This window comes from Photinus pyralis, unplaced genomic scaffold, assembly GCF_008802855.1.
Source record: "Photinus pyralis isolate 1611_PpyrPB1 unplaced genomic scaffold, Ppyr1.3 Ppyr1.4_LG6, whole genome shotgun sequence".
Taxonomy (NCBI): Eukaryota; Metazoa; Arthropoda; class Insecta; order Coleoptera; family Lampyridae; genus Photinus; species Photinus pyralis.
The window spans coordinates 39,694,088-39,711,899 of NW_022170663.1; the positions used below are offsets into that span (position 1 = coordinate 39,694,088).

Here is a 17,812-nt window from a genome sequence, read left to right on the forward strand (position 1 = left end):
CCGCCAATCCGCCATACAAACAGAAGTTAGGGTAATTACAGATGAAAATGTATACGCAAACCAAAGATAAATTAAAATGAGTACATACGAGTATAAGGCAATTAACAAATACACTCGATAAAATGAAAATGAAGCGGCAAAAGTGACTAAAATCACTACTTTGCAATAACAGTATGAAATTATTACTTGAAAATTTTACAGATGATTAACTTTGTTTTTGTGAAAAGTGCACGTTTTCATCGAATAATTTTAAATGTAACAAATTTATGTAATGCCCGTTTCCGCGAGCACCGCAATTTCAACGGAGAAAATGCGGCATAAACGATAATTTCACTTTTCTAGAGGGTTGTAAAGCTTCAAAAACGTAGCGCAGTTGAGTGATTTGCAACGTTCGGTTAGGTATACGCCAAAGGGATTGCGCAAATTGCGGTCATTAAACAATTAAACTTGAATTTAAAGGAAATGTGTGCATTTTTGATAGGCGAATTGTTAACGTTTTATTTTCATTTGCAGGAAATCGATAAATTTCATCCACCGGACGCGTTTATCGTCCTGTATTCGGTCGTCGACAAGGCCAGTTACCTAAAGGCAGAAGCCGAACTTACGAGACTTCAAGATGCGGACCTTTTAAGGGCAAGACCGGCGATTCTGGTGGCTAACAAGATTGATTTGGCTCGTAGTCGTGCTGTTTCCACTCAAGGTTTGTATTTTAGAACTTAATTGCTCTTTGTACGTGGGAATACCTACATTTCGAACTTAGGCCTTCGTCACTTTAAAACTTTTCCAATTTTCGACCGTAGAAACTGAAATGAAATTGACATTTGTTACACAAAGAAAACGAGGATGTGCAGGGTGATAGATTAGGCATGTCTTGCAATTGTCCAACCCATATTCCGTTGTAATTCTTTGAGAATTTTTTTGTTTGGAGTTCTTCGTAATTTAGTATACCGCTCTATAACAACACCGTTTTTCATCAAAAATACGAGAAAGGGAGATCCTTCTAAAACCCGTACACGCAAACCTAAAAAGAATCTTAAAGTACTTATTACCCTAATCACTAGAGCGGTTTACTTGGTAAGATTCTTCTCAAAGGCAATCGCTTTTAGGGCGACCCCAAGGCCCAATCCGCTTACTTATATAGAGAATGTAACAAACAAATTTAAAATATACTAATCTAAAAGGGCTACGTCTTCATAAGTGAAAGTGAACTGTAATAGACAAACGCTTTTTGTGCCAAACGATGTTAAATGATTTGTTATCCTTTAATGTTTATTTATCCAAATAACAGTTTGAAAAAAATCATAATTAGATGTTAATTATGAGCCATTTCGAAAAGAACCGTCGGGCAGCATAAATTTTACACCAATTTTAAAAATAATTTTTTAAACATGAAATTGATCCGGCGACACTTAATTAAAGAAAACAAAATTCTGCGTGGATCAAAAAAAAACAGACAAAACCAGTCCAATAGAAAAATTTTACAGGCAATCAAAAAACGCCCATTTTTTCCAACTTTTCTATTAAAACTGAGTTAACATTTTTTTAATGCGTTGTGACTCCTAAAGTAACGATAAAATCTACTACCCCCCTCCCTAAATATTTTAGGACATGAATCTAAGAGTTCAAAAAGTAGCAACAATTTAAAATTGGACCAATTTTTGAAATTCGTTGGAAAAAATGGGCGTTTTTTGATCGCTTGTAAAAATTGTTCTATTGGACCGATTTTGTTAGTTTTTTTTATCCACGCAGAATTTTATTTTCTTTAATTTACTAAAGAAGTTTTATTCATAAAATATGGACCGTTTTCGAGTTTTAAGGGGTGTATACTTGAGTGCTACTCCAATACACAGTGGCAAAAAATTCAAAACGGACTAAATTGAATATTTTATATTTATTCGAATTTCATTAACAAAAAACGAATTTGATCTAAACACAAGTATTTCTTACACAACAGGATACCATACTAAAATAGGTCCTTCAACCTCGTGCGTGGCCCGAAAGGTTAATTACGATTCTGTTTTCTGAAAAAAAAATCTTAATCAATTTTCATGTTATTATAGCATCACAGTAGGAAAAGGTACAAGTGAACTACTAGCAAATAAGGTTTTTTATATTCGCAAGAGGATACTACATACTTATAATCTAACGTTTTATAGAGGATGCAACATCCTATTGTCTATTCATAGCAGATTAGATGTAAAAAACACAAGTTCTCTTTGAACTTACTGCGAGAATTTTAGATAAGAAGAAAGAGAAAAATAACCGCATGAGGTTTATCTCACTTTTTATAATTATGAGAGGATGCTATACTTTATGTGCATAGATATAACATTATTTTCCATATACTTATTATTCACATATTAGATAATTGTTGACTAAAAGGGAAATGTGTCTATCTTTACGGATGCGCAAGTTCTGTATAAATATAAATTATTTTAATATTATCCCACAGTATTTAAAAAGCATGCGATTATGGTCCAACAACAACAACAAGAATCTGATATGAATAAGTGTCAATGGGTGTACAAACAAGTGTGTGATTTTGTGCCGCGGGTAGGTTTATTTATATAACTCTCGCCAGGAAAGATTGCCGGTCACAGCACACCTTGTGTCGATGTACAATCTTTGTTTTTATTAAGATGCGAGCGACTTCTGGAATAGGATCGTGCTAATGTTGAACAAAAAGTCTTTTCGTTCAACATTGACACGATACTATCCCGGAAATCGCTAGCACCTTACGAAAAACAGAGATTGTAGATCGGGATCAAGTGTTCTGTGACCGGCAATCTTTCCTGGCGAGAGTTATATATATTATATCTTTTAAATTAATTTTCTTAGGGATACAATGTGCTGTGCTCCTGCGCACATAATTTACATTTTCAAGAAAAACGGGACGTGCTGCTCTATATGGAGCCCTTTTTCGGTGACCATTATATATGGCTGTTTGCGAGCACGTCGAATAACACTACATCAGAATTGGACCGTAAGTGTTAAATTGGGTTATAATACAAGTATAATAAAGCCGATATCTTTTTAGAAGATACCTTTCTCCACCAGAGAATTGTCGTAAAGACTAAAAATTTTTATGCGCAAGTAGATTATTCATGATTCTATATATCTACGCTTTTTAAATACGCTTGTAAAAATAAACGATAAATAACATTTTGAATATTATTTATTACACCATTACACCCAATTCAACTAGGTACAACTATCCAGGAAAAACTGAAAAAATGACAAACATTTTGAGGTTTTTTTGCTGCCAAAAGTTGTGCCGGGAAAAAATTCGTGTGCACTCTTGAAATACATGTTATTTGGACCCAAATGGACCATTTAAAACAATAAAATCTTTTACACCACCTTTTGCAGGTCAAAATTATCAGCATACTGAACTATAGGTACTGATTTTATGTAAATTTGTATTAGTTAGTTGTGCTACTTTTACATAATTAATTAAAAATGAGACGCTGAAGTTTTATAAAAAAAAGTGCTTATAACCTCAAAAACAAGGACATTAAAACAGAAACGTTTTTCGCGTAAGTAATAGGCTATTTCGGTTCCTTCAATTTTTGTAAATCCATCAAATGAAAATGTCGATAGTTTCTCCAACCAAGAACCAAGAATTTTCGCTGCTTTTCCTGGCAGCTATTCGATTACATTCACCGTGTATTAATATTAAATTCAAAAAATCTTCATTAGTGTAACACAAACGAGCCATTATTGACGAGAAGTATAAGCAACAAAAATTTGACGTTTAAACATTATCATAATAAAAACAAAAGAATAACATCAAGCGATTTAATTTTTTTATCAACTTTCCACAAGAAGTAACTAAAACATGGAATATCTCGGAAACCGTTTGAAGCAGCTTTTGAAATTTTGCTTCAAATTAAAAGTCTGGGAAAAAGGAAAACAAGGGTGAAGAACAAAATGGGGGGTGCCATTTGAAAAAATGGAGTTACGGATGTTTAAAAGTTTAAAAGTTGAGAGCTTTGAAAAAGTGACGTAGTCTCACTTTTTTAGACGGTTACGCATACCATAAGAAAATTTGATCTTTCCTTAATAAAGCATTGAAAACTGTTTTGCAATATCTCTCACCGTTTTCGAATAATAAATTTTTAAAGTTACCCCTGCAAATTCAATTTTTGACACAAAAACTTGAATATCGGCGAAGCCCTTGGAGCAAAGAGTTAACTATGGGGTATCGTTGTACTCCAAATTCGACGTAGAATCCGAAAATGTAGAAAAAATAGGGGGTCCCTATTTAAAATAACAAAGTTGATGGCTACTTCCGGTATTTCCGGAAGTGGCGCCATTTTGAAAATATTTTAGTTCAAATCATCATGTGCCAAAACCTCTAAGGGACTTATCAGTTCAGCTTAATTTTCAAAGGTTTTCCATATCTTTCTAACTGACGCTCGTCAAGAATGACCCTGTATAGTTCCGGTCACAAAACACCTAGTTCACAGCATGCCGAGCGAGTCGAAGACGAGATCGCCATAAATCAACCGCTCACCCGAAATTCTGGAGTTTTCTATACGGTTCCGGTCACAAAACACAGAGTTCATACCAATACCAAGCGAACCGAATGCAAATTGGAATAAATCAACCGCTCTCCCGAAATTCTAGAGCGTGCTATACGTTTCCGATCACAAAAACAGAGTTCACACTAATATCGAGCGAGCCGACGCGACGGTGAGATCGGCTTAAACCAACCGTTCGTATGCGGTTCCCGATACAAAATGAAAAGCGCATACCCATGCCGACCGAGCCAAAGGACTCTCCTGTAGACTCGCCCCTCTGCGCCCACGGCGGCAAACATACATCATATAACTAACCTAATAAAAGACGAGGATCTTTGCGAAAACGTGGAACTTTGTAAAATATTGATTCATTACCATTACATCCCAGCCGATATTTTAACTTAAGGTTTTAACAGGTAACAAAAACTTGAATTAATTGTCATAAACATTTTTACCGGTAGCCGTTTTGTTGCATTTATTATAAACAAATTGGATGCACAACTTTGATTAATATAAATGACTTTTTTATGTAACTTACCAATACAGATATGACGCAACAGAATGTTCTTTGCACCTTGGACCCAAACCCTAAGATTGCCGTTAATTGCTAAACCATTTTTGTTTGGGTAACACGCCACCGAAATGGTCGACCATCATGGAGTATTCACTTTCCAAGGAATATTCGTCCTTGCCCTAGGAACTTGCTCTAAAGAAAGATATAGATACATTAATTCATGTGCATCTGTTATCAGAAATATGCATGACTTCTGGGTTCAGGACAATAAGAAATTTTCTACAGGAATTAACTTACGTCTAAAGCTAGTCAATTACCTACCAACGAAACACTTACATGGCGTAAGAATATAAAGTACAACGTCAAATTTAAATATAAACGAAAGTAAGAATACTACATTTGAATTACGAGCGAAACGAACGTAACAAGGTTATATACATTGCTTTAAAAAATCGGGCCCTAGAAGATATTCCAGGCAGAAAGGTTTTCTTGGAGGCAAATATTCCTGGAACAAGTCCAGGTGGGGGATTTTACTAGTGCGTGTTTAACTAACAGTGAACAAAGAAACAAATCTACTTAGGAGATAACTCAGCGAAGGCAACTTTTGCAGAAGCGAATTTTTCGGAGGGAAAAGTTCTTGGGAGATCAATTTTGTAGGAAAATATTAAGAAATGAATTGATCTGGTCGCTAATTTTTATTGAAACGAATACTACGAAAGCATAATTTTCGGGGGAGAAGTTTATTTAATTCAAATCCTAAAGCAGTTTTAGGGACGAAGGATGAATACTTCGATTTTTACTAAACGCCGGTATTTTTTGGGGCGAATATTTCGAGAGAGATTTCTCCGGTGGTAGAAAATCCGATACATTTTTTTACATGGGGGTTAGTTTCCTTATACCTGAAGGTCAGTTTTATAGGAAGTAAATATTTCGCATGTAAATTTTTCCTCGAATTTTTCAGTAGAGAGGGAGAGAGAGACGAAGATATATAGAAGCTAAAGAAAAATAAAGATTTAAAATATAGATAGAGTCCGTGTGGTTTTGGCAAGGAATGTAAATAAGTAGGTATTTCATGAAATAGGGGTGAAAATGATTAATATTTTTATTCTCCAAGTGCCGTCGCTGGTACAAAGAAACCGTCTATTCCAAGTGTCATTAATACACTACAAGGTATTAGTGTAAAAGCGAAAAGTAAGGGCTACGCATCCTCGTAAATAAAAGAGGTGAACGTTTCCATAAATAATTAAACATTTCTATTTTACACACTAACCTACCACATCTGCATTGCACTTGCACCATATAACGCGACTATAAATAATTACAAGCGTTATTTATGTTAATGAAAATTTATCACTCAAATTTATGTACAGAAACACTTCAAAATCCAAAAATAAATTTAAAATGTACTAAGACAACACTTTATTTTCAGATGGCAAATGCCTAGCCTGCACATACCGGGCGAAGTTCATAGAAATCTCCGTAGGAATCAACCACAACGTAGACGAGCTTCTCGTAGGAATTTTAACTCAAATTAGATTGAAAAGTTTTCACTACGACGATCGCGATCACCACCAACAGCAGTGGTACAAAAGCAGAGGTGTCGTCAGGGCGAGTATGAAGGCGCGCCAAATGTTCACCTGGTTATTCGGCAAAGAAGATTCGAAATTCAAAAATTGCGAAAATTTACATATCCTATAGCCTCGTTAGATACCCCTACGTCCCTCGTGCTTATAACTTTTCTCTTCAACCTTCGCAAAGAGATAATTGGACTGAACAAATATAATCAAAACTGAGGCCTATAAAATATTCATCTTTCTTCTTTCTCTTGTACAAAAATGACCAAAATTTCTAATAAGTAAAAGTAGCTTATATAGTAAATACCGGGTACGGTATTCTCAAATGTTTAACAGGGAATTATGTCAAAAAAAGGTAGGTAATGTTAGTATTAGAATTGTTATAATTTTGTAGTATATGTAAGTCACGTTTCTTTTTTTTTGTATTTGTGTGTATGTTTTTCATTTGTGTCATAAGTGTAATTTAAACAAAGTCGACGTTTTATGCATGTTTATATGTACAAAACTGGATCTGTTGTTTTATATATAAATAGGTATAATTGTTAATATATAGTATTTTATTTGTATTCCCCATTTACATCGACTTCTTCCTCTCTTTTGACAATAATTATTGTATGTTGTATATAAATAATTTGTAATAAATTGTTTAATAATTATACGTCGTTAATTAAGGTTTTTGGAGTACCCTCATCTCTACCATCGCTTAAAGTCTCTTTGTGGCAGCGGAAACGAACATTTTCAGAAAACAAAAATTGACTATAATGCCGATTTTTTTAAATTATATATGCTTTTACAAACAATTTTCTGGAATAGTGTCCAAAATATACGTTGATATTCATATACGGATTTACGTGTATCTTTTCCTTGTGTCTAATTTTAAATAACAAAATCCTTTTTAAGTGTGCCTAATTTTATGCAACCAAAATAACTTCTTAAAAAAAAATGAAGCTCTCTCTGTCATATTAATTAATTTGAATCATTCATTGAATAAAATAGTAGATTATATCACCAAAGGCGCCGACCTTTGAACATTCCAGGGGAGCACAACCATTTCTACTAAAAACTTGACACAAAGATAATTTATTTGTTCAATCCTGTCATTGAAAACAAGTGTTTCTTACTTAGATACCAAATGTGAAAGTGTTTGTTTTACCCATTCAAACTATTTCCATAGCAACGGGTGAGCGAAAAGAGTGAGTGAAAAATTTTCACCCACTCATAATACACATACGCTGAACTTTTATTGATTCATAATTCATCACTTAGATACAAAGCAACAAAATTACTTATAAATATGAAAATTAACATTACAATTGTTAAAAATTGGTTGGTTGATACCAGGGACTTGAACTTTTGCAGCATCTTCTGCTCCAATTTGCAAACAAACGTTATTGGTGCTGGTGCTACTGCCACTATCACCCGTAATAATTTTTTTCGCTATCTCGATTTTATTGGTCACCGACTCTTCTACATAACTCTCAGCAATAGATGAGGATCGCCAACCTCCGTGTCTTTTAAGGGTAAGGATATCAGCAGAAGCATTTGCTAATAGTGTTGCCGACGTCCGCCTAAAGCAATGTCCTGTATAAAGGTCGGCATCTTTCAATTTCAAGTAACTTGCCACCAATCTAGGTATTTTGGATACAGTATTTATGCCAACTGGTTGAACTGTGCATTTGCCTGATCGATAATTCAAGAAAAATCTTCCATCGCCGAGAGCTTTTGGACGCAGTGCTGCATATTTTCGATATATTGTTAAACACTTAAAATTATTTCCTTCAACATCAGTCACAACAAAGGAACGCGGTTTACAATTTTTCGTTTTGGTGATACTAACGACTAATATAGTCCCTTTATCTTGAATCTCAGTGGTTTTAAGATTTACTAACTCATCACACCTACAGGCGCCCATAACTCCCATCACAACAACCATCTTCATTAGCAAGTAAATCTCGTCAGGAGCTTCATTTAAAAACTTTTCCACTTCTCTTTGATCAAATGTCTTCGCTTTTTTAGGTTGATAACCCTTAGAATTACTTTTTAGAATGGCGAACAAGGTTTTAAACCTAAAACATTTCATATATTACAACCAGTAAATTAATAATGAACTAAAACTTACTTGCTTATGTCCACTTTCTCAAAAACAAATAAGGTGCATTTAAGCATCGAAAATACAGACCATAAAGAAGGGGCAGCGTATTTTTGTATCAATCCATTGAAATAAGCAACCACTACTTCTTCAATTACAACATTTACGTTTCTGTTCTCCATCCACGACCGAAATTTTTCCAACTCCTTGATGTATATGTCTTTGGATTTTTTCGGTAATAAATTAAATGTCGCTGCATTCGCTTCTTCCAAAATGTTATCTGGCACAAATACACTATTTTCATCTTCCATTTTCTCGGAAATCTAAACGCGCACACTTTTGCTACAATTGTAATTTGTTGACAGATTGTGTCAATTGTTTTACGCAGATCTCATGGAAACCATAACAACGAAAACTACCTACTATGTTTTTGTCAGATGCTTAAAAAATAACTATTACACTGTTTTTTTTTAAATTTTTATTAGTAACAGGATTGAACAAAACGCTATACAGCACTCGTGGAAAACTAAATCACTCACTTGTGTGTCGTTCCACACTCGGCTACGCCTCGTGTGTAATCTCGACACACGCGTGAGTGAAACTTTTAGTTTCTCCACTTGTACTGTAATATACTATTTTCTGTATTTTAAAATTTTCAAAAATTTACTTACTCTCCTACTTATGTTATATGTACATAATAAGTAAATATACCTAACTACGAGCAGTTCAAACTTAAAATTTCTCAAGAAGGAAAGAAATAAGGTGTAAAAATACTCTCAATTCATCCTCAATCGAATAAACCCGTACAAGACAACGAAAAGCATACGCTTGTACTCTACCTTTTTGTTGTTTTTACTAATTAAAGTATATGAAATTTCTAGGGGTGGCATTGCCCCCCCCCCCCTAAATTGTTCCAGCCGGGGCATGTGTCCCTGTACCCCGGCGCAATCGGCGCCGATGCATATCACGAGTCAATAACGATAGCTATTATTCTCGAGGAATATTTACGAACTGAGGAGTAAAATTCCGCAAGTATAATAGCCATTATTGCGATTAATATATTATACTCTACTTTATCTAGGACCAATTTAACAACTTGAGATTTATGTAATCAATATTAATACCAATACACAAACCCGCTTGCCATTTACACTTTTGACGTTTGTTTTGTTTCCATGGATGGATGATATTAAATTAAAGCAAATTTTGTAATTGGAGTACAAGAAGGCGTAAGAGCTATTGAATATGAATGAATATAATGCTTCCCTAATTTTATCCACAACACATTTTTCTCTCAAATGGTGCTTTAACAGATGGCCACTTTGCAATGTTTCCATTGAAATAGGGAAGATCGGGCACGTGGGCCCTTTCCACGATTCTTTGACTCCTCCGCAAAGTTTCGCCTGGTTCATCGCCTATTGCCCAGGGCATTGGATATTCTTAGAATATTAATTTAACATGCTAGAAGCTATGTGAACATTCCAAATAGCCATAGAATGTTCTATGAATATATATGTTAGGCGCAAAGACCGAAAACGGCCATTGAGCGAAAAAAACGGCCACAACGCGTTTTGGGTAATGTCAATTGACCACGTAGCGTTCATTAGGTTTTTTTCGCTTTGTGGGCGTTTCAAAATAGCCACTACGCGTTCTGAACAATCTAACTGTACCATTACGAGAATTCGCGTTGTGGCTGTTAACTGTTTTCAACCACAACGCGTTCTAAAAAATCGTTGCCATTAGAGTTCCAGACGTCGATCGCGGCCGCACAGCTCCAAGGAACATCATAGCAGTTGTAACGAGCGTCAACTCCTCTGGGCTTTATAAACTAGGCACGAAGAAACGAGTTCACGCCTGTTAACACGTTCATGGATGAGAACGACGTACCAACGAATACGGTAACCATCAGGACCGCTTCAGGGAAATCGTCGGGAAGCACACAGGGGTTTGTCAGCTGCAATTGCAAGCGATACTGCAGCGACAAAAAGTGCAAGTGCAAATCCAAAGACGTGAAATGTAACTCAAAATGCCACTCCAACAGCTCTTGCAAAAATAAATAAAGAACACTTACGCAAGGAAGAGATAGTATCAAAAAATCGTATGTAGCTCTCTGTAAGTTGTGGTTCCTAAGCTAATAAAGTTTCCGCCCGTTTCACGAAAACTACCCAGAATGTTTAATAATCACGTCGTAGCTATTGGAAAAACTAGTCACAATGGGTTCTACATATTTGGTATTTTTAGAACGCGTTGTGGTTGAAAACAGTTAAGAGCCGCAACACGAATTCGCGTAATGGTACAGTTAGATTATTCAGAACGCGAAGTGGCTGTTTTTAAACGCCCACAAACCGAAAAAAACGTCAAGAACGCTTCGTGGTCAATTGAAATTACCCAAAACGCGTTGTGGCCGTTTTTTTCGCTCAATGACCGTTTTCGGTCTTTGCGCCTAACATATAGGTACATTCGTCAGGCATATTACAAGGATAATATTCAGCAATGAATATACCGAGAGTACTATGAGTATATTTCAAGGTATATTCCTTGATTTTTCAGTGTTGAATTTTTATTTATTTATTTTTTTATAGGCATCGGCTTCTGTGGCCATTAGCCTTACTTCACTTTTCGAATTGGCATATTTTGACGGTTATAGCCTATTCAATATACCGATGTTTCTCATAAAATTTATTGTGTTTACACATTCGTCTCTTCCTCTCATCAGGTTGTCTTCCCACTTCCTTTTAATATTAAAATTGCTGGTTGTGCAGAGAATATTCGTTTTGTCACAAGCACGTCTCAATTTCAAACCTTAAGAACAATAGCTACATAAAATGTCCTAGTTCGTTAATATCGTTAGACACATTTTGAAAAAAAAATTATTTTTATTATAGCTCGTCAATTATGCATTGTAAATTGTAATGTAAAAGGATGACTTATATGATAGAGTAAAAACGTTATTTACTCTATGCTTATATGCAGTTTAAAATGTCATCTGCTAAAGTTCTGAAACTTTATTTAGATGTCGCCACTGAAACAACTGCCTAGTGCGATATTGTGTAGTGTATATCACCTCCAAGGTAGATAATTGGGAATATATGTGATGTTTCATTTTTATAAGAGCGTAGTTACATGATACGTGAGGATTGTATTGCATACTACATACCTATTTTAATATCCTTATTAATGTTCTGTGAATATTCACACTTCCAAATTACATAATGTAAAGTAGTGATATGCGTCAAATGTAGAGCATGTTCTAAAATATTGAGAAAAAAGTAAGTACCGCTCTTTCAAGTCTAAGTTCAGAATATCCGAAATAGTATATATAATTCATAGGTATACCAGGAATATTCAGAATAAACTGAGAATATTCAGCATATTCTATAAGTGGTATATTTATGCATTATATGTTCTAAGAATATTGTAATAGATGGAGAATATTATTTTAAGTTTATGCTCAGAATATTGGAGATATTCCCATTTGCATCTTTCCCTATAGTATTATTTTTTATTCAATGCTATAGTATATCCATTGAAATATAGTTATAAATTCAATGGTATTTCAATGTGTCACGCTGGTTCGATAACATGCAGTAAGATGTCTCGGTCAGACAATTTTGAATATTCAATGGTATCTGAGTTTATAGTTTGTCCTTTTGAAATAACCTATTTTTCTCGTCGGTCTGTTTTTGTATGATGTCGATCTCCTTCCCGGAGTATAATGGACTGGGTTTAGAAACCAAATATAAAATATTAACTTTCGCTCAAAGATACACGATAAAAAAAGTACCTACTTCTGACATGTATCTACATAAATAACAGTCATGTAAAGTATTATGGTTTGTTCATTGGTTTCATAGAGCTGAACTTTCCTACTACAATTTTCTTTTAGTATTTACCCGCACTGTATGTGTATACAGCCATAGGTACTCAACCTACGCCCCGTGTGCCCGCATGTGGCCCGCCGAACTTTATTATTCTACCCGGTAAATAAACAATAGTTATTTACATAAAAGTCAGAAAAATGACACATTACTGGCGATGAAAAGATTGAAGTGCGAGGCCCCTTTGGGGCTGAGTACTTTAATTTCCAAGTCCGAGTCCCGAGTTGTCCATTTCAGTTTTTTGTTTATAATTTGTTCGTAGACTTACGCTTACTCACACTACTAATAATTAGTAGTGTGAGTAAGCGTAAGTCTACGAACAAATTATAAACAAAAAACTGAAATGGACAACTCGGGACTATTAATGTCATTCCTCTATAGATTTTAAAGTTCTTCGTATCTCCTTTTTTATGTAGTGGAACAATGATGCTAATCTCCCAGTCTCTATAGTCTATAGGCATGTTTTTCTCCTCCCACGCTTTATTGTAGATTCCCTGTAGTAATTCTGTCCCCTGCCCCATATATTTCAACATTTCTCCTGTAATTTTGTCATTCCCAGGTGATTTATTATTTTTAACTTCTTTCAACGCTTCTACAACTTCATGTATTGATATGGCATCTTCTTCAGCTGTGCTAATTTTTTCTTCTTGATCTCTATCTCTTTCTCGAATTATATTTGCTTCTTGTGTATTTTCTAGTAAGCTTTTAAAATAATTTCTCCATCTTTCCATTACTTTTCCTCATTTTTGATAATTTCCCCGTCAGCGTCTTTCGCTTGTATTGAAGTGTGTGTTGCTTTCCCTTTTCTGAGATTCTTTAACACCTTATAAAACAGTTTTTGGTTGCCTTTACTGTGTTTTTCTAATTTCTTTCCGAATTCTTGCCATGCTCTCTTTTTTGCTACTGCTATACTTTCCTTCACCATTTTTCTCTGTTCTTTGTAGTTAGATCCTGTAATTTGTTTCGTTTCTGTTTTCCAAAGATCTTTGCCACTTCTTCTTTTTTCGGTTTTATTTCTTCATTCCACCAGGGTGTTTGTTTACGTGTATTAGTTGTTCCGCATACTCCACATACTTCCACGGCTGCATCTATAATACCACAGATAGGTATACGTAACGTTAATAGGGAATGCAATACCGGGATAGCGGGATCCCGAAATACCGGGATCCCGCAGCCTTTTTGCGGAATTAATCCTGTTCGTAAATGGAGCGGGATCCCACGGGATTTGCGGAATTGCAGAATTTATCGACCAAGCTTGCCATACATTAGCAACTCTGCGAATTTCATTATTTCGCACATTTTTGTTGTTGCAGTTCATGCAATAATTACGCGCAAACCTGTATTTGTTATTAACTTTGTTAAACAGCGAGTGAGTGCGCAAATCGGGCTTATTTTACTACTGTCAAAGAGTAACTAATAATTATTCTTTGCTATAGGTAAGTACTCAATTCGTACTTGTTTCTTTTTTTTATTATATTTGCTATGTTATGGCGCGCTTGCCAATAGCTTTGAATATACTAATTTTATATTCAAAGCCAATAGCTATTATAAAGATGTGTTTCCAGGAAAAACAGGATACGAAGAATCGCATACGATTTTCAGTGGGGGAATTTTTTGTCACTCAGTTCGCATTCGGAAACCAGACTATTAATTCGGCTCATATTAAATACGCACTGATCCTTCAACTAATAGAAAACGATTGGCGAAGGTTTGATATCGCTCTCTTTTCGTTCTCGCGTTAGGTGAGGAACAGAGACGGACAGACAGATAACACTATCACATAAGGGGAATTTTTTTTCTTTCGAAAAATTCCCCCAAAAAGGTTGAGTATGGCCTTTGATTATATACCTACTACCGTTGAGTGAAAAATTAACTTCGTTATTGAATGATACTACCATTGAATAAGTAATCTTATCCATTCTTCTTCTTATTCAATGAAAAACTACTGAATTAAGTGATCAAAGGTATGGCCATTGTATATTAAATTTATGGTATGGCTAGCAAGAGTACTGTAAGCCTGAAGGTTAGACAAACAATGCTACATATGTGCTGTGATGTTCTATCAATTTCTTTGAGAGTGTACTCAGTTGAGCCGGTGGTTGTGATGTTCCCATTAAAACGCGAGGGGGGGTCATCCCCTAACAAATTATTAAAAATTTGATACTCAAAACGCAATTTCAGCGCTCTAAATTGGAAAAAAAGTGTTTGTGGATAACATACGACCTTTAATTCGCTTGATGTATAATTATCATGTTCAGTGGCGTCTTGATAAATCCTTGAGAGTATACGGCGTATAATATGGAGTATACCCTATGGGAACACCACTGCATATGTGTGATATATGCCACCTGCAATGCTATATGCTCTAGCATTTGCTACATATGTAAAAAACAAGATCAGCATATGCATGATGCAAGCGCATTTTTGGTAATATGTACAGATCAGTATTTTATTGGTAAAGTTTAAAATTATCGATCTCACGAGTAATCAAACTCAAAATAGACTAGAGAGCCTGCAGATCTACACTATAGCAGAAAGCTTTTAGTGAAAATTTGGTCTCTATAGCTTTTGCTGAGATCTCAACTGGATAGCCAACCAGCCAGCCAGCCATAACGAATATAATATAACGTATTTTTTTTCAATTACAAGGAATAGAAACTTCCCTTCTTACAGACAATTAAATACATAATATATTTTATATCACACCAATATATAATTTCACTACATACTACATATAATTCTGCTTAGCCAAATCGGGATTAAACTGAGAATTATATTTCTGCTTCACTGCACGTTCTTCCACAGGCTTGGGTTCGGCAACAACAGTCTCCCCTCTCATCTTTGCCATCAGGATTTCCGCCTTCTTTCGCTCGGCATTCTCACGTTTCAAACGCTCCAAACGCAACTGCTCCAATTTACTCTTCTTCCTCACTTCATCACCTGATGAATAACCATCATTGGAACTTGCATAACTTCGCTTACTCTTCTTTTGCTTATGCTTCTTATGTTTCTTATGCGATTTACGCACTGTTCGTTCAGAAGATGAGCTGTGTCGCCTTGTCCGTTTGCGTTTCCTACAGACCGGAGTGCTCTGAATGACGGCCGGTTTTGCTGCTGTTTCTGTCGGTACAGCTAAATGTTTCTTCATTTCAATCAGCGGATCATACAGAAGTTTTTTCTTCAGGTTCACCTCTTCCTTCTTAGTGGAACGGTCAGGTGCAACATCGTACCAATTACGTTTACCAAGCGCTTCATTTGTATCCTGTCCTAAATAAGTTAAATACCCGATTTGTTTCTCATACTTTTCCTGCTCCTCTTTCTTTTCTTTTTCGTGATCTTTATTAGTTTTCTTAGTTTCAGCTGTACCATCTTCTAACTCTTCAAAGAAGTTGACATGCTCATTTGGGTGTTGCTCAACTTTAGTAGATAACGCTATGAAATCTTGACTTTGGAGACGTTCTCTCGCTTTTGCACGTAATAAATTCGTTCGTGCTTCACGCTCCTACAATACAAAATGAAACAGTGCCTAAACAAACAAGACCTTACAGCAAGTTTAGCCCTCTCTTCTCTTTCCTTTTCTTCGGCAGCTGCCTTGGCTTCATCGCGACGAACTCGTGCTATATTTTCCTTCGTACGAACATGCCATCTGAAAATTTAAACATAAGTGCTCGCAATGATGTCCTAATTAATGGTAACGTACCTTTTTTTAGGTAAAATATTCATTTTTTAGTAAATATTTGAGGTTAGGATTGAAACGTCAACAAACGTCAATCAATCGCCTTGAATGGATAATTAAAAAATTACTCCCTAGCAGTAAAATGGATAAACATTACATCATATCGTAATGACATAAATATCGTAATGAAATGCACCGCTCAAGCCCCTTGGACAGCGAAAACTGCAGGTCCTGCACCAGCTTCAGTGACTACTTTAAATCAACCAAAGCCAAATTAAAGGCTGAACAAAATGCAAATGAATTAAGTAATGTAAGTTTTCTCTCAACTCACCCAGTATAATACCAAAATGTTTAATTACAGAAATCGTCCAACGAGATGATGGAGAAGCCGATAAGGTTGGACTGTCCGTTGGATAAGGACGAACTGGGTAATGCAACTTGGGGTTTACTCCACACAATGGCCAGTAAATACCCCGATCAGCCAAACGAAGAACAAAAGCGTGACATGAAACAGTTCTTCAATTTACTTGGAAAGTTTTATCCCTGCGAGTACTGTGCCAAAGATCTTCGAAAAGAGTTAGTAACGATTTAGTAGATTGTTTGATTGTAATGTAATTTTTAGTTTGAAGGTTGATCCTCCCAACGTTGAAAATCAAACAGCGCTTAGTCAGTGGTTATGTAAACTGCATAATAAAGTCAACATTAAAATTGGCAAGCCAGAGTTCGACTGCAGTAAAGTAAACGAGCGGTGGAGAGACGGCTGGTTGGACGGCTCGTGCGATTTTTGATGTTTGTAAATAACGAAATAAGTAGAATTATTTATTAAAGTTTATTTTATATGAAAACTTAGAAAGAACTATTGAATAATTTATGCGCTTATTGAGGATTTACATTTTGTATTAATGTTATATTTTCGCCCTTTAACATTATTCGTCCAAGGGGTCTTCGTGTCTTCTTCTTAACGTAGTATTCTTCGGCATCATCGAGAACAAGGTTCATGTACTCATCGAATCCAACGATGTGGCCTTCGATTCTTAAATTTAGATTTTCGTACACCCACACCTGAATACGTGAACGGTTCTGCAGGTATCGAAATATAAGGTTTATAGGTTGAACCATAACCTTTTGAACTTTTTGCGGTTTGAAAGCCATCGTTTAAGATTGTAGACTTTAATTACTTCCTACAAATACAAACGCCGAAATAACGTATTTTTTTGAGGTTATGTGAGAAAAGCGTATGGCTTCGTTTCTTTATTTGTGTCTCTAGAAGCGCTTCTTTGCTCATGTACAGGGTGAATTAAACAGCTCCGAGAAGTTTTATACCAAAGGACGTATTGCATACCAGGGGAGGGAATTCGCCGGCAGCCTTATGGCTTTTAGAAGTAATTGGTAGCTATCCATCTTATAACGACTCAAAACGGTGTGAAATTGACTAAGTGGATTTATAAAGACACTAAACCTTCCCCATACTTCTTTTAATTGTTTCAGGTTTTAGATTTAAATTAAATATATTATTAAATCTAAAACCTGAAACAATTAAAAGAAGTATGGGGAAGGT

The 17,812-nt window shown here is 35.5% G+C and overlaps 3 protein-coding genes across 4 annotated transcripts in view; 2 read left to right on the forward strand and 1 right to left on the reverse strand.

Annotated features, from left to right (window-relative positions):
* LOC116174979 (GTP-binding protein GEM-like) overlaps positions 1-7,208 on the forward strand; it is a 41,979-nt gene extending 34,771 nt beyond the window's left edge. The window contains exons 2-3 of the mRNA XM_031493019.1: positions 514-700; positions 6,467-7,208. Of these exons, the coding sequence (XP_031348879.1) occupies positions 514-700; positions 6,467-6,735 (456 nt within the window). The 3' untranslated portion in view covers positions 6,736-7,208. The remainder of the gene's footprint in view (positions 1-513; positions 701-6,466) is intronic.
* Positions 7,209-15,242: 8,034 nt separating this feature from the next.
* Positions 15,243-16,419, reverse strand: LOC116174194 (leukocyte receptor cluster member 1 homolog). Its single transcript, XM_031492069.1, has 3 exons — positions 16,279-16,419; positions 16,125-16,224; positions 15,243-16,080 (listed from the first exon to the last, which is right to left on the reverse strand). Exons 1-3 carry the CDS (start codon positions 16,299-16,301, stop codon positions 15,307-15,309), a joined length of 897 nt encoding a protein of 298 aa, XP_031347929.1. The 5' UTR covers positions 16,302-16,419; the 3' UTR covers positions 15,243-15,306.
* Positions 16,412-17,140, forward strand: LOC116174195 (FAD-linked sulfhydryl oxidase ALR). Of its 2 annotated transcripts, none has more exons than XM_031492070.1 (3): positions 16,412-16,564; positions 16,616-16,830; positions 16,877-17,140. In XM_031492070.1, the coding sequence occupies exons 1-3, from the start codon at positions 16,445-16,447 to the stop codon at positions 17,040-17,042; spliced, it is 501 nt and encodes a 166-aa protein (XP_031347930.1). In that variant the 5' UTR covers positions 16,412-16,444; the 3' UTR covers positions 17,043-17,140. The 2 variants fall into 2 exon arrangements, with proteins under 2 accessions (XP_031347930.1, XP_031347931.1); XM_031492071.1 differs by having other exon boundaries at positions 16,884-17,018.
* The last annotated feature ends 672 nt before the right edge of the window (positions 17,141-17,812 follow it).

Bases quoted from the DNA above. Each gene is read 5' to 3' on its own strand.
- LOC116174195 (XM_031492070.1), top strand. From the start codon at position 16,445: ATGCACCGCTCAAGCCCCTTGGACAGCGAAAACTGCAGGTCCTGCACC. The intron at 16,565-16,615 runs GTAAGTTTTCTC...GTTTAATTACAG, and splicing joins ATGCAAATGAATTAAGTAAT to AAATCGTCCAACGAGATGAT. The intron at 16,831-16,876 runs GTTAGTAACGAT...TGTAATTTTTAG, and splicing joins GCCAAAGATCTTCGAAAAGA to TTTGAAGGTTGATCCTCCCA.
- LOC116174194 (XM_031492069.1), bottom strand. From the start codon at position 16,301: ATGAATATTTTACCTAAAAAAAG. The intron at 16,225-16,278 runs GTACGTTACCAT...TTAAATTTTCAG, and splicing joins AATATTTTACCTAAAAAAAG to ATGGCATGTTCGTACGAAGG. The intron at 16,081-16,124 runs GTAAGGTCTTGT...TTTGTATTGTAG, and splicing joins AAGAGAGGGCTAAACTTGCT to GAGCGTGAAGCACGAACGAA.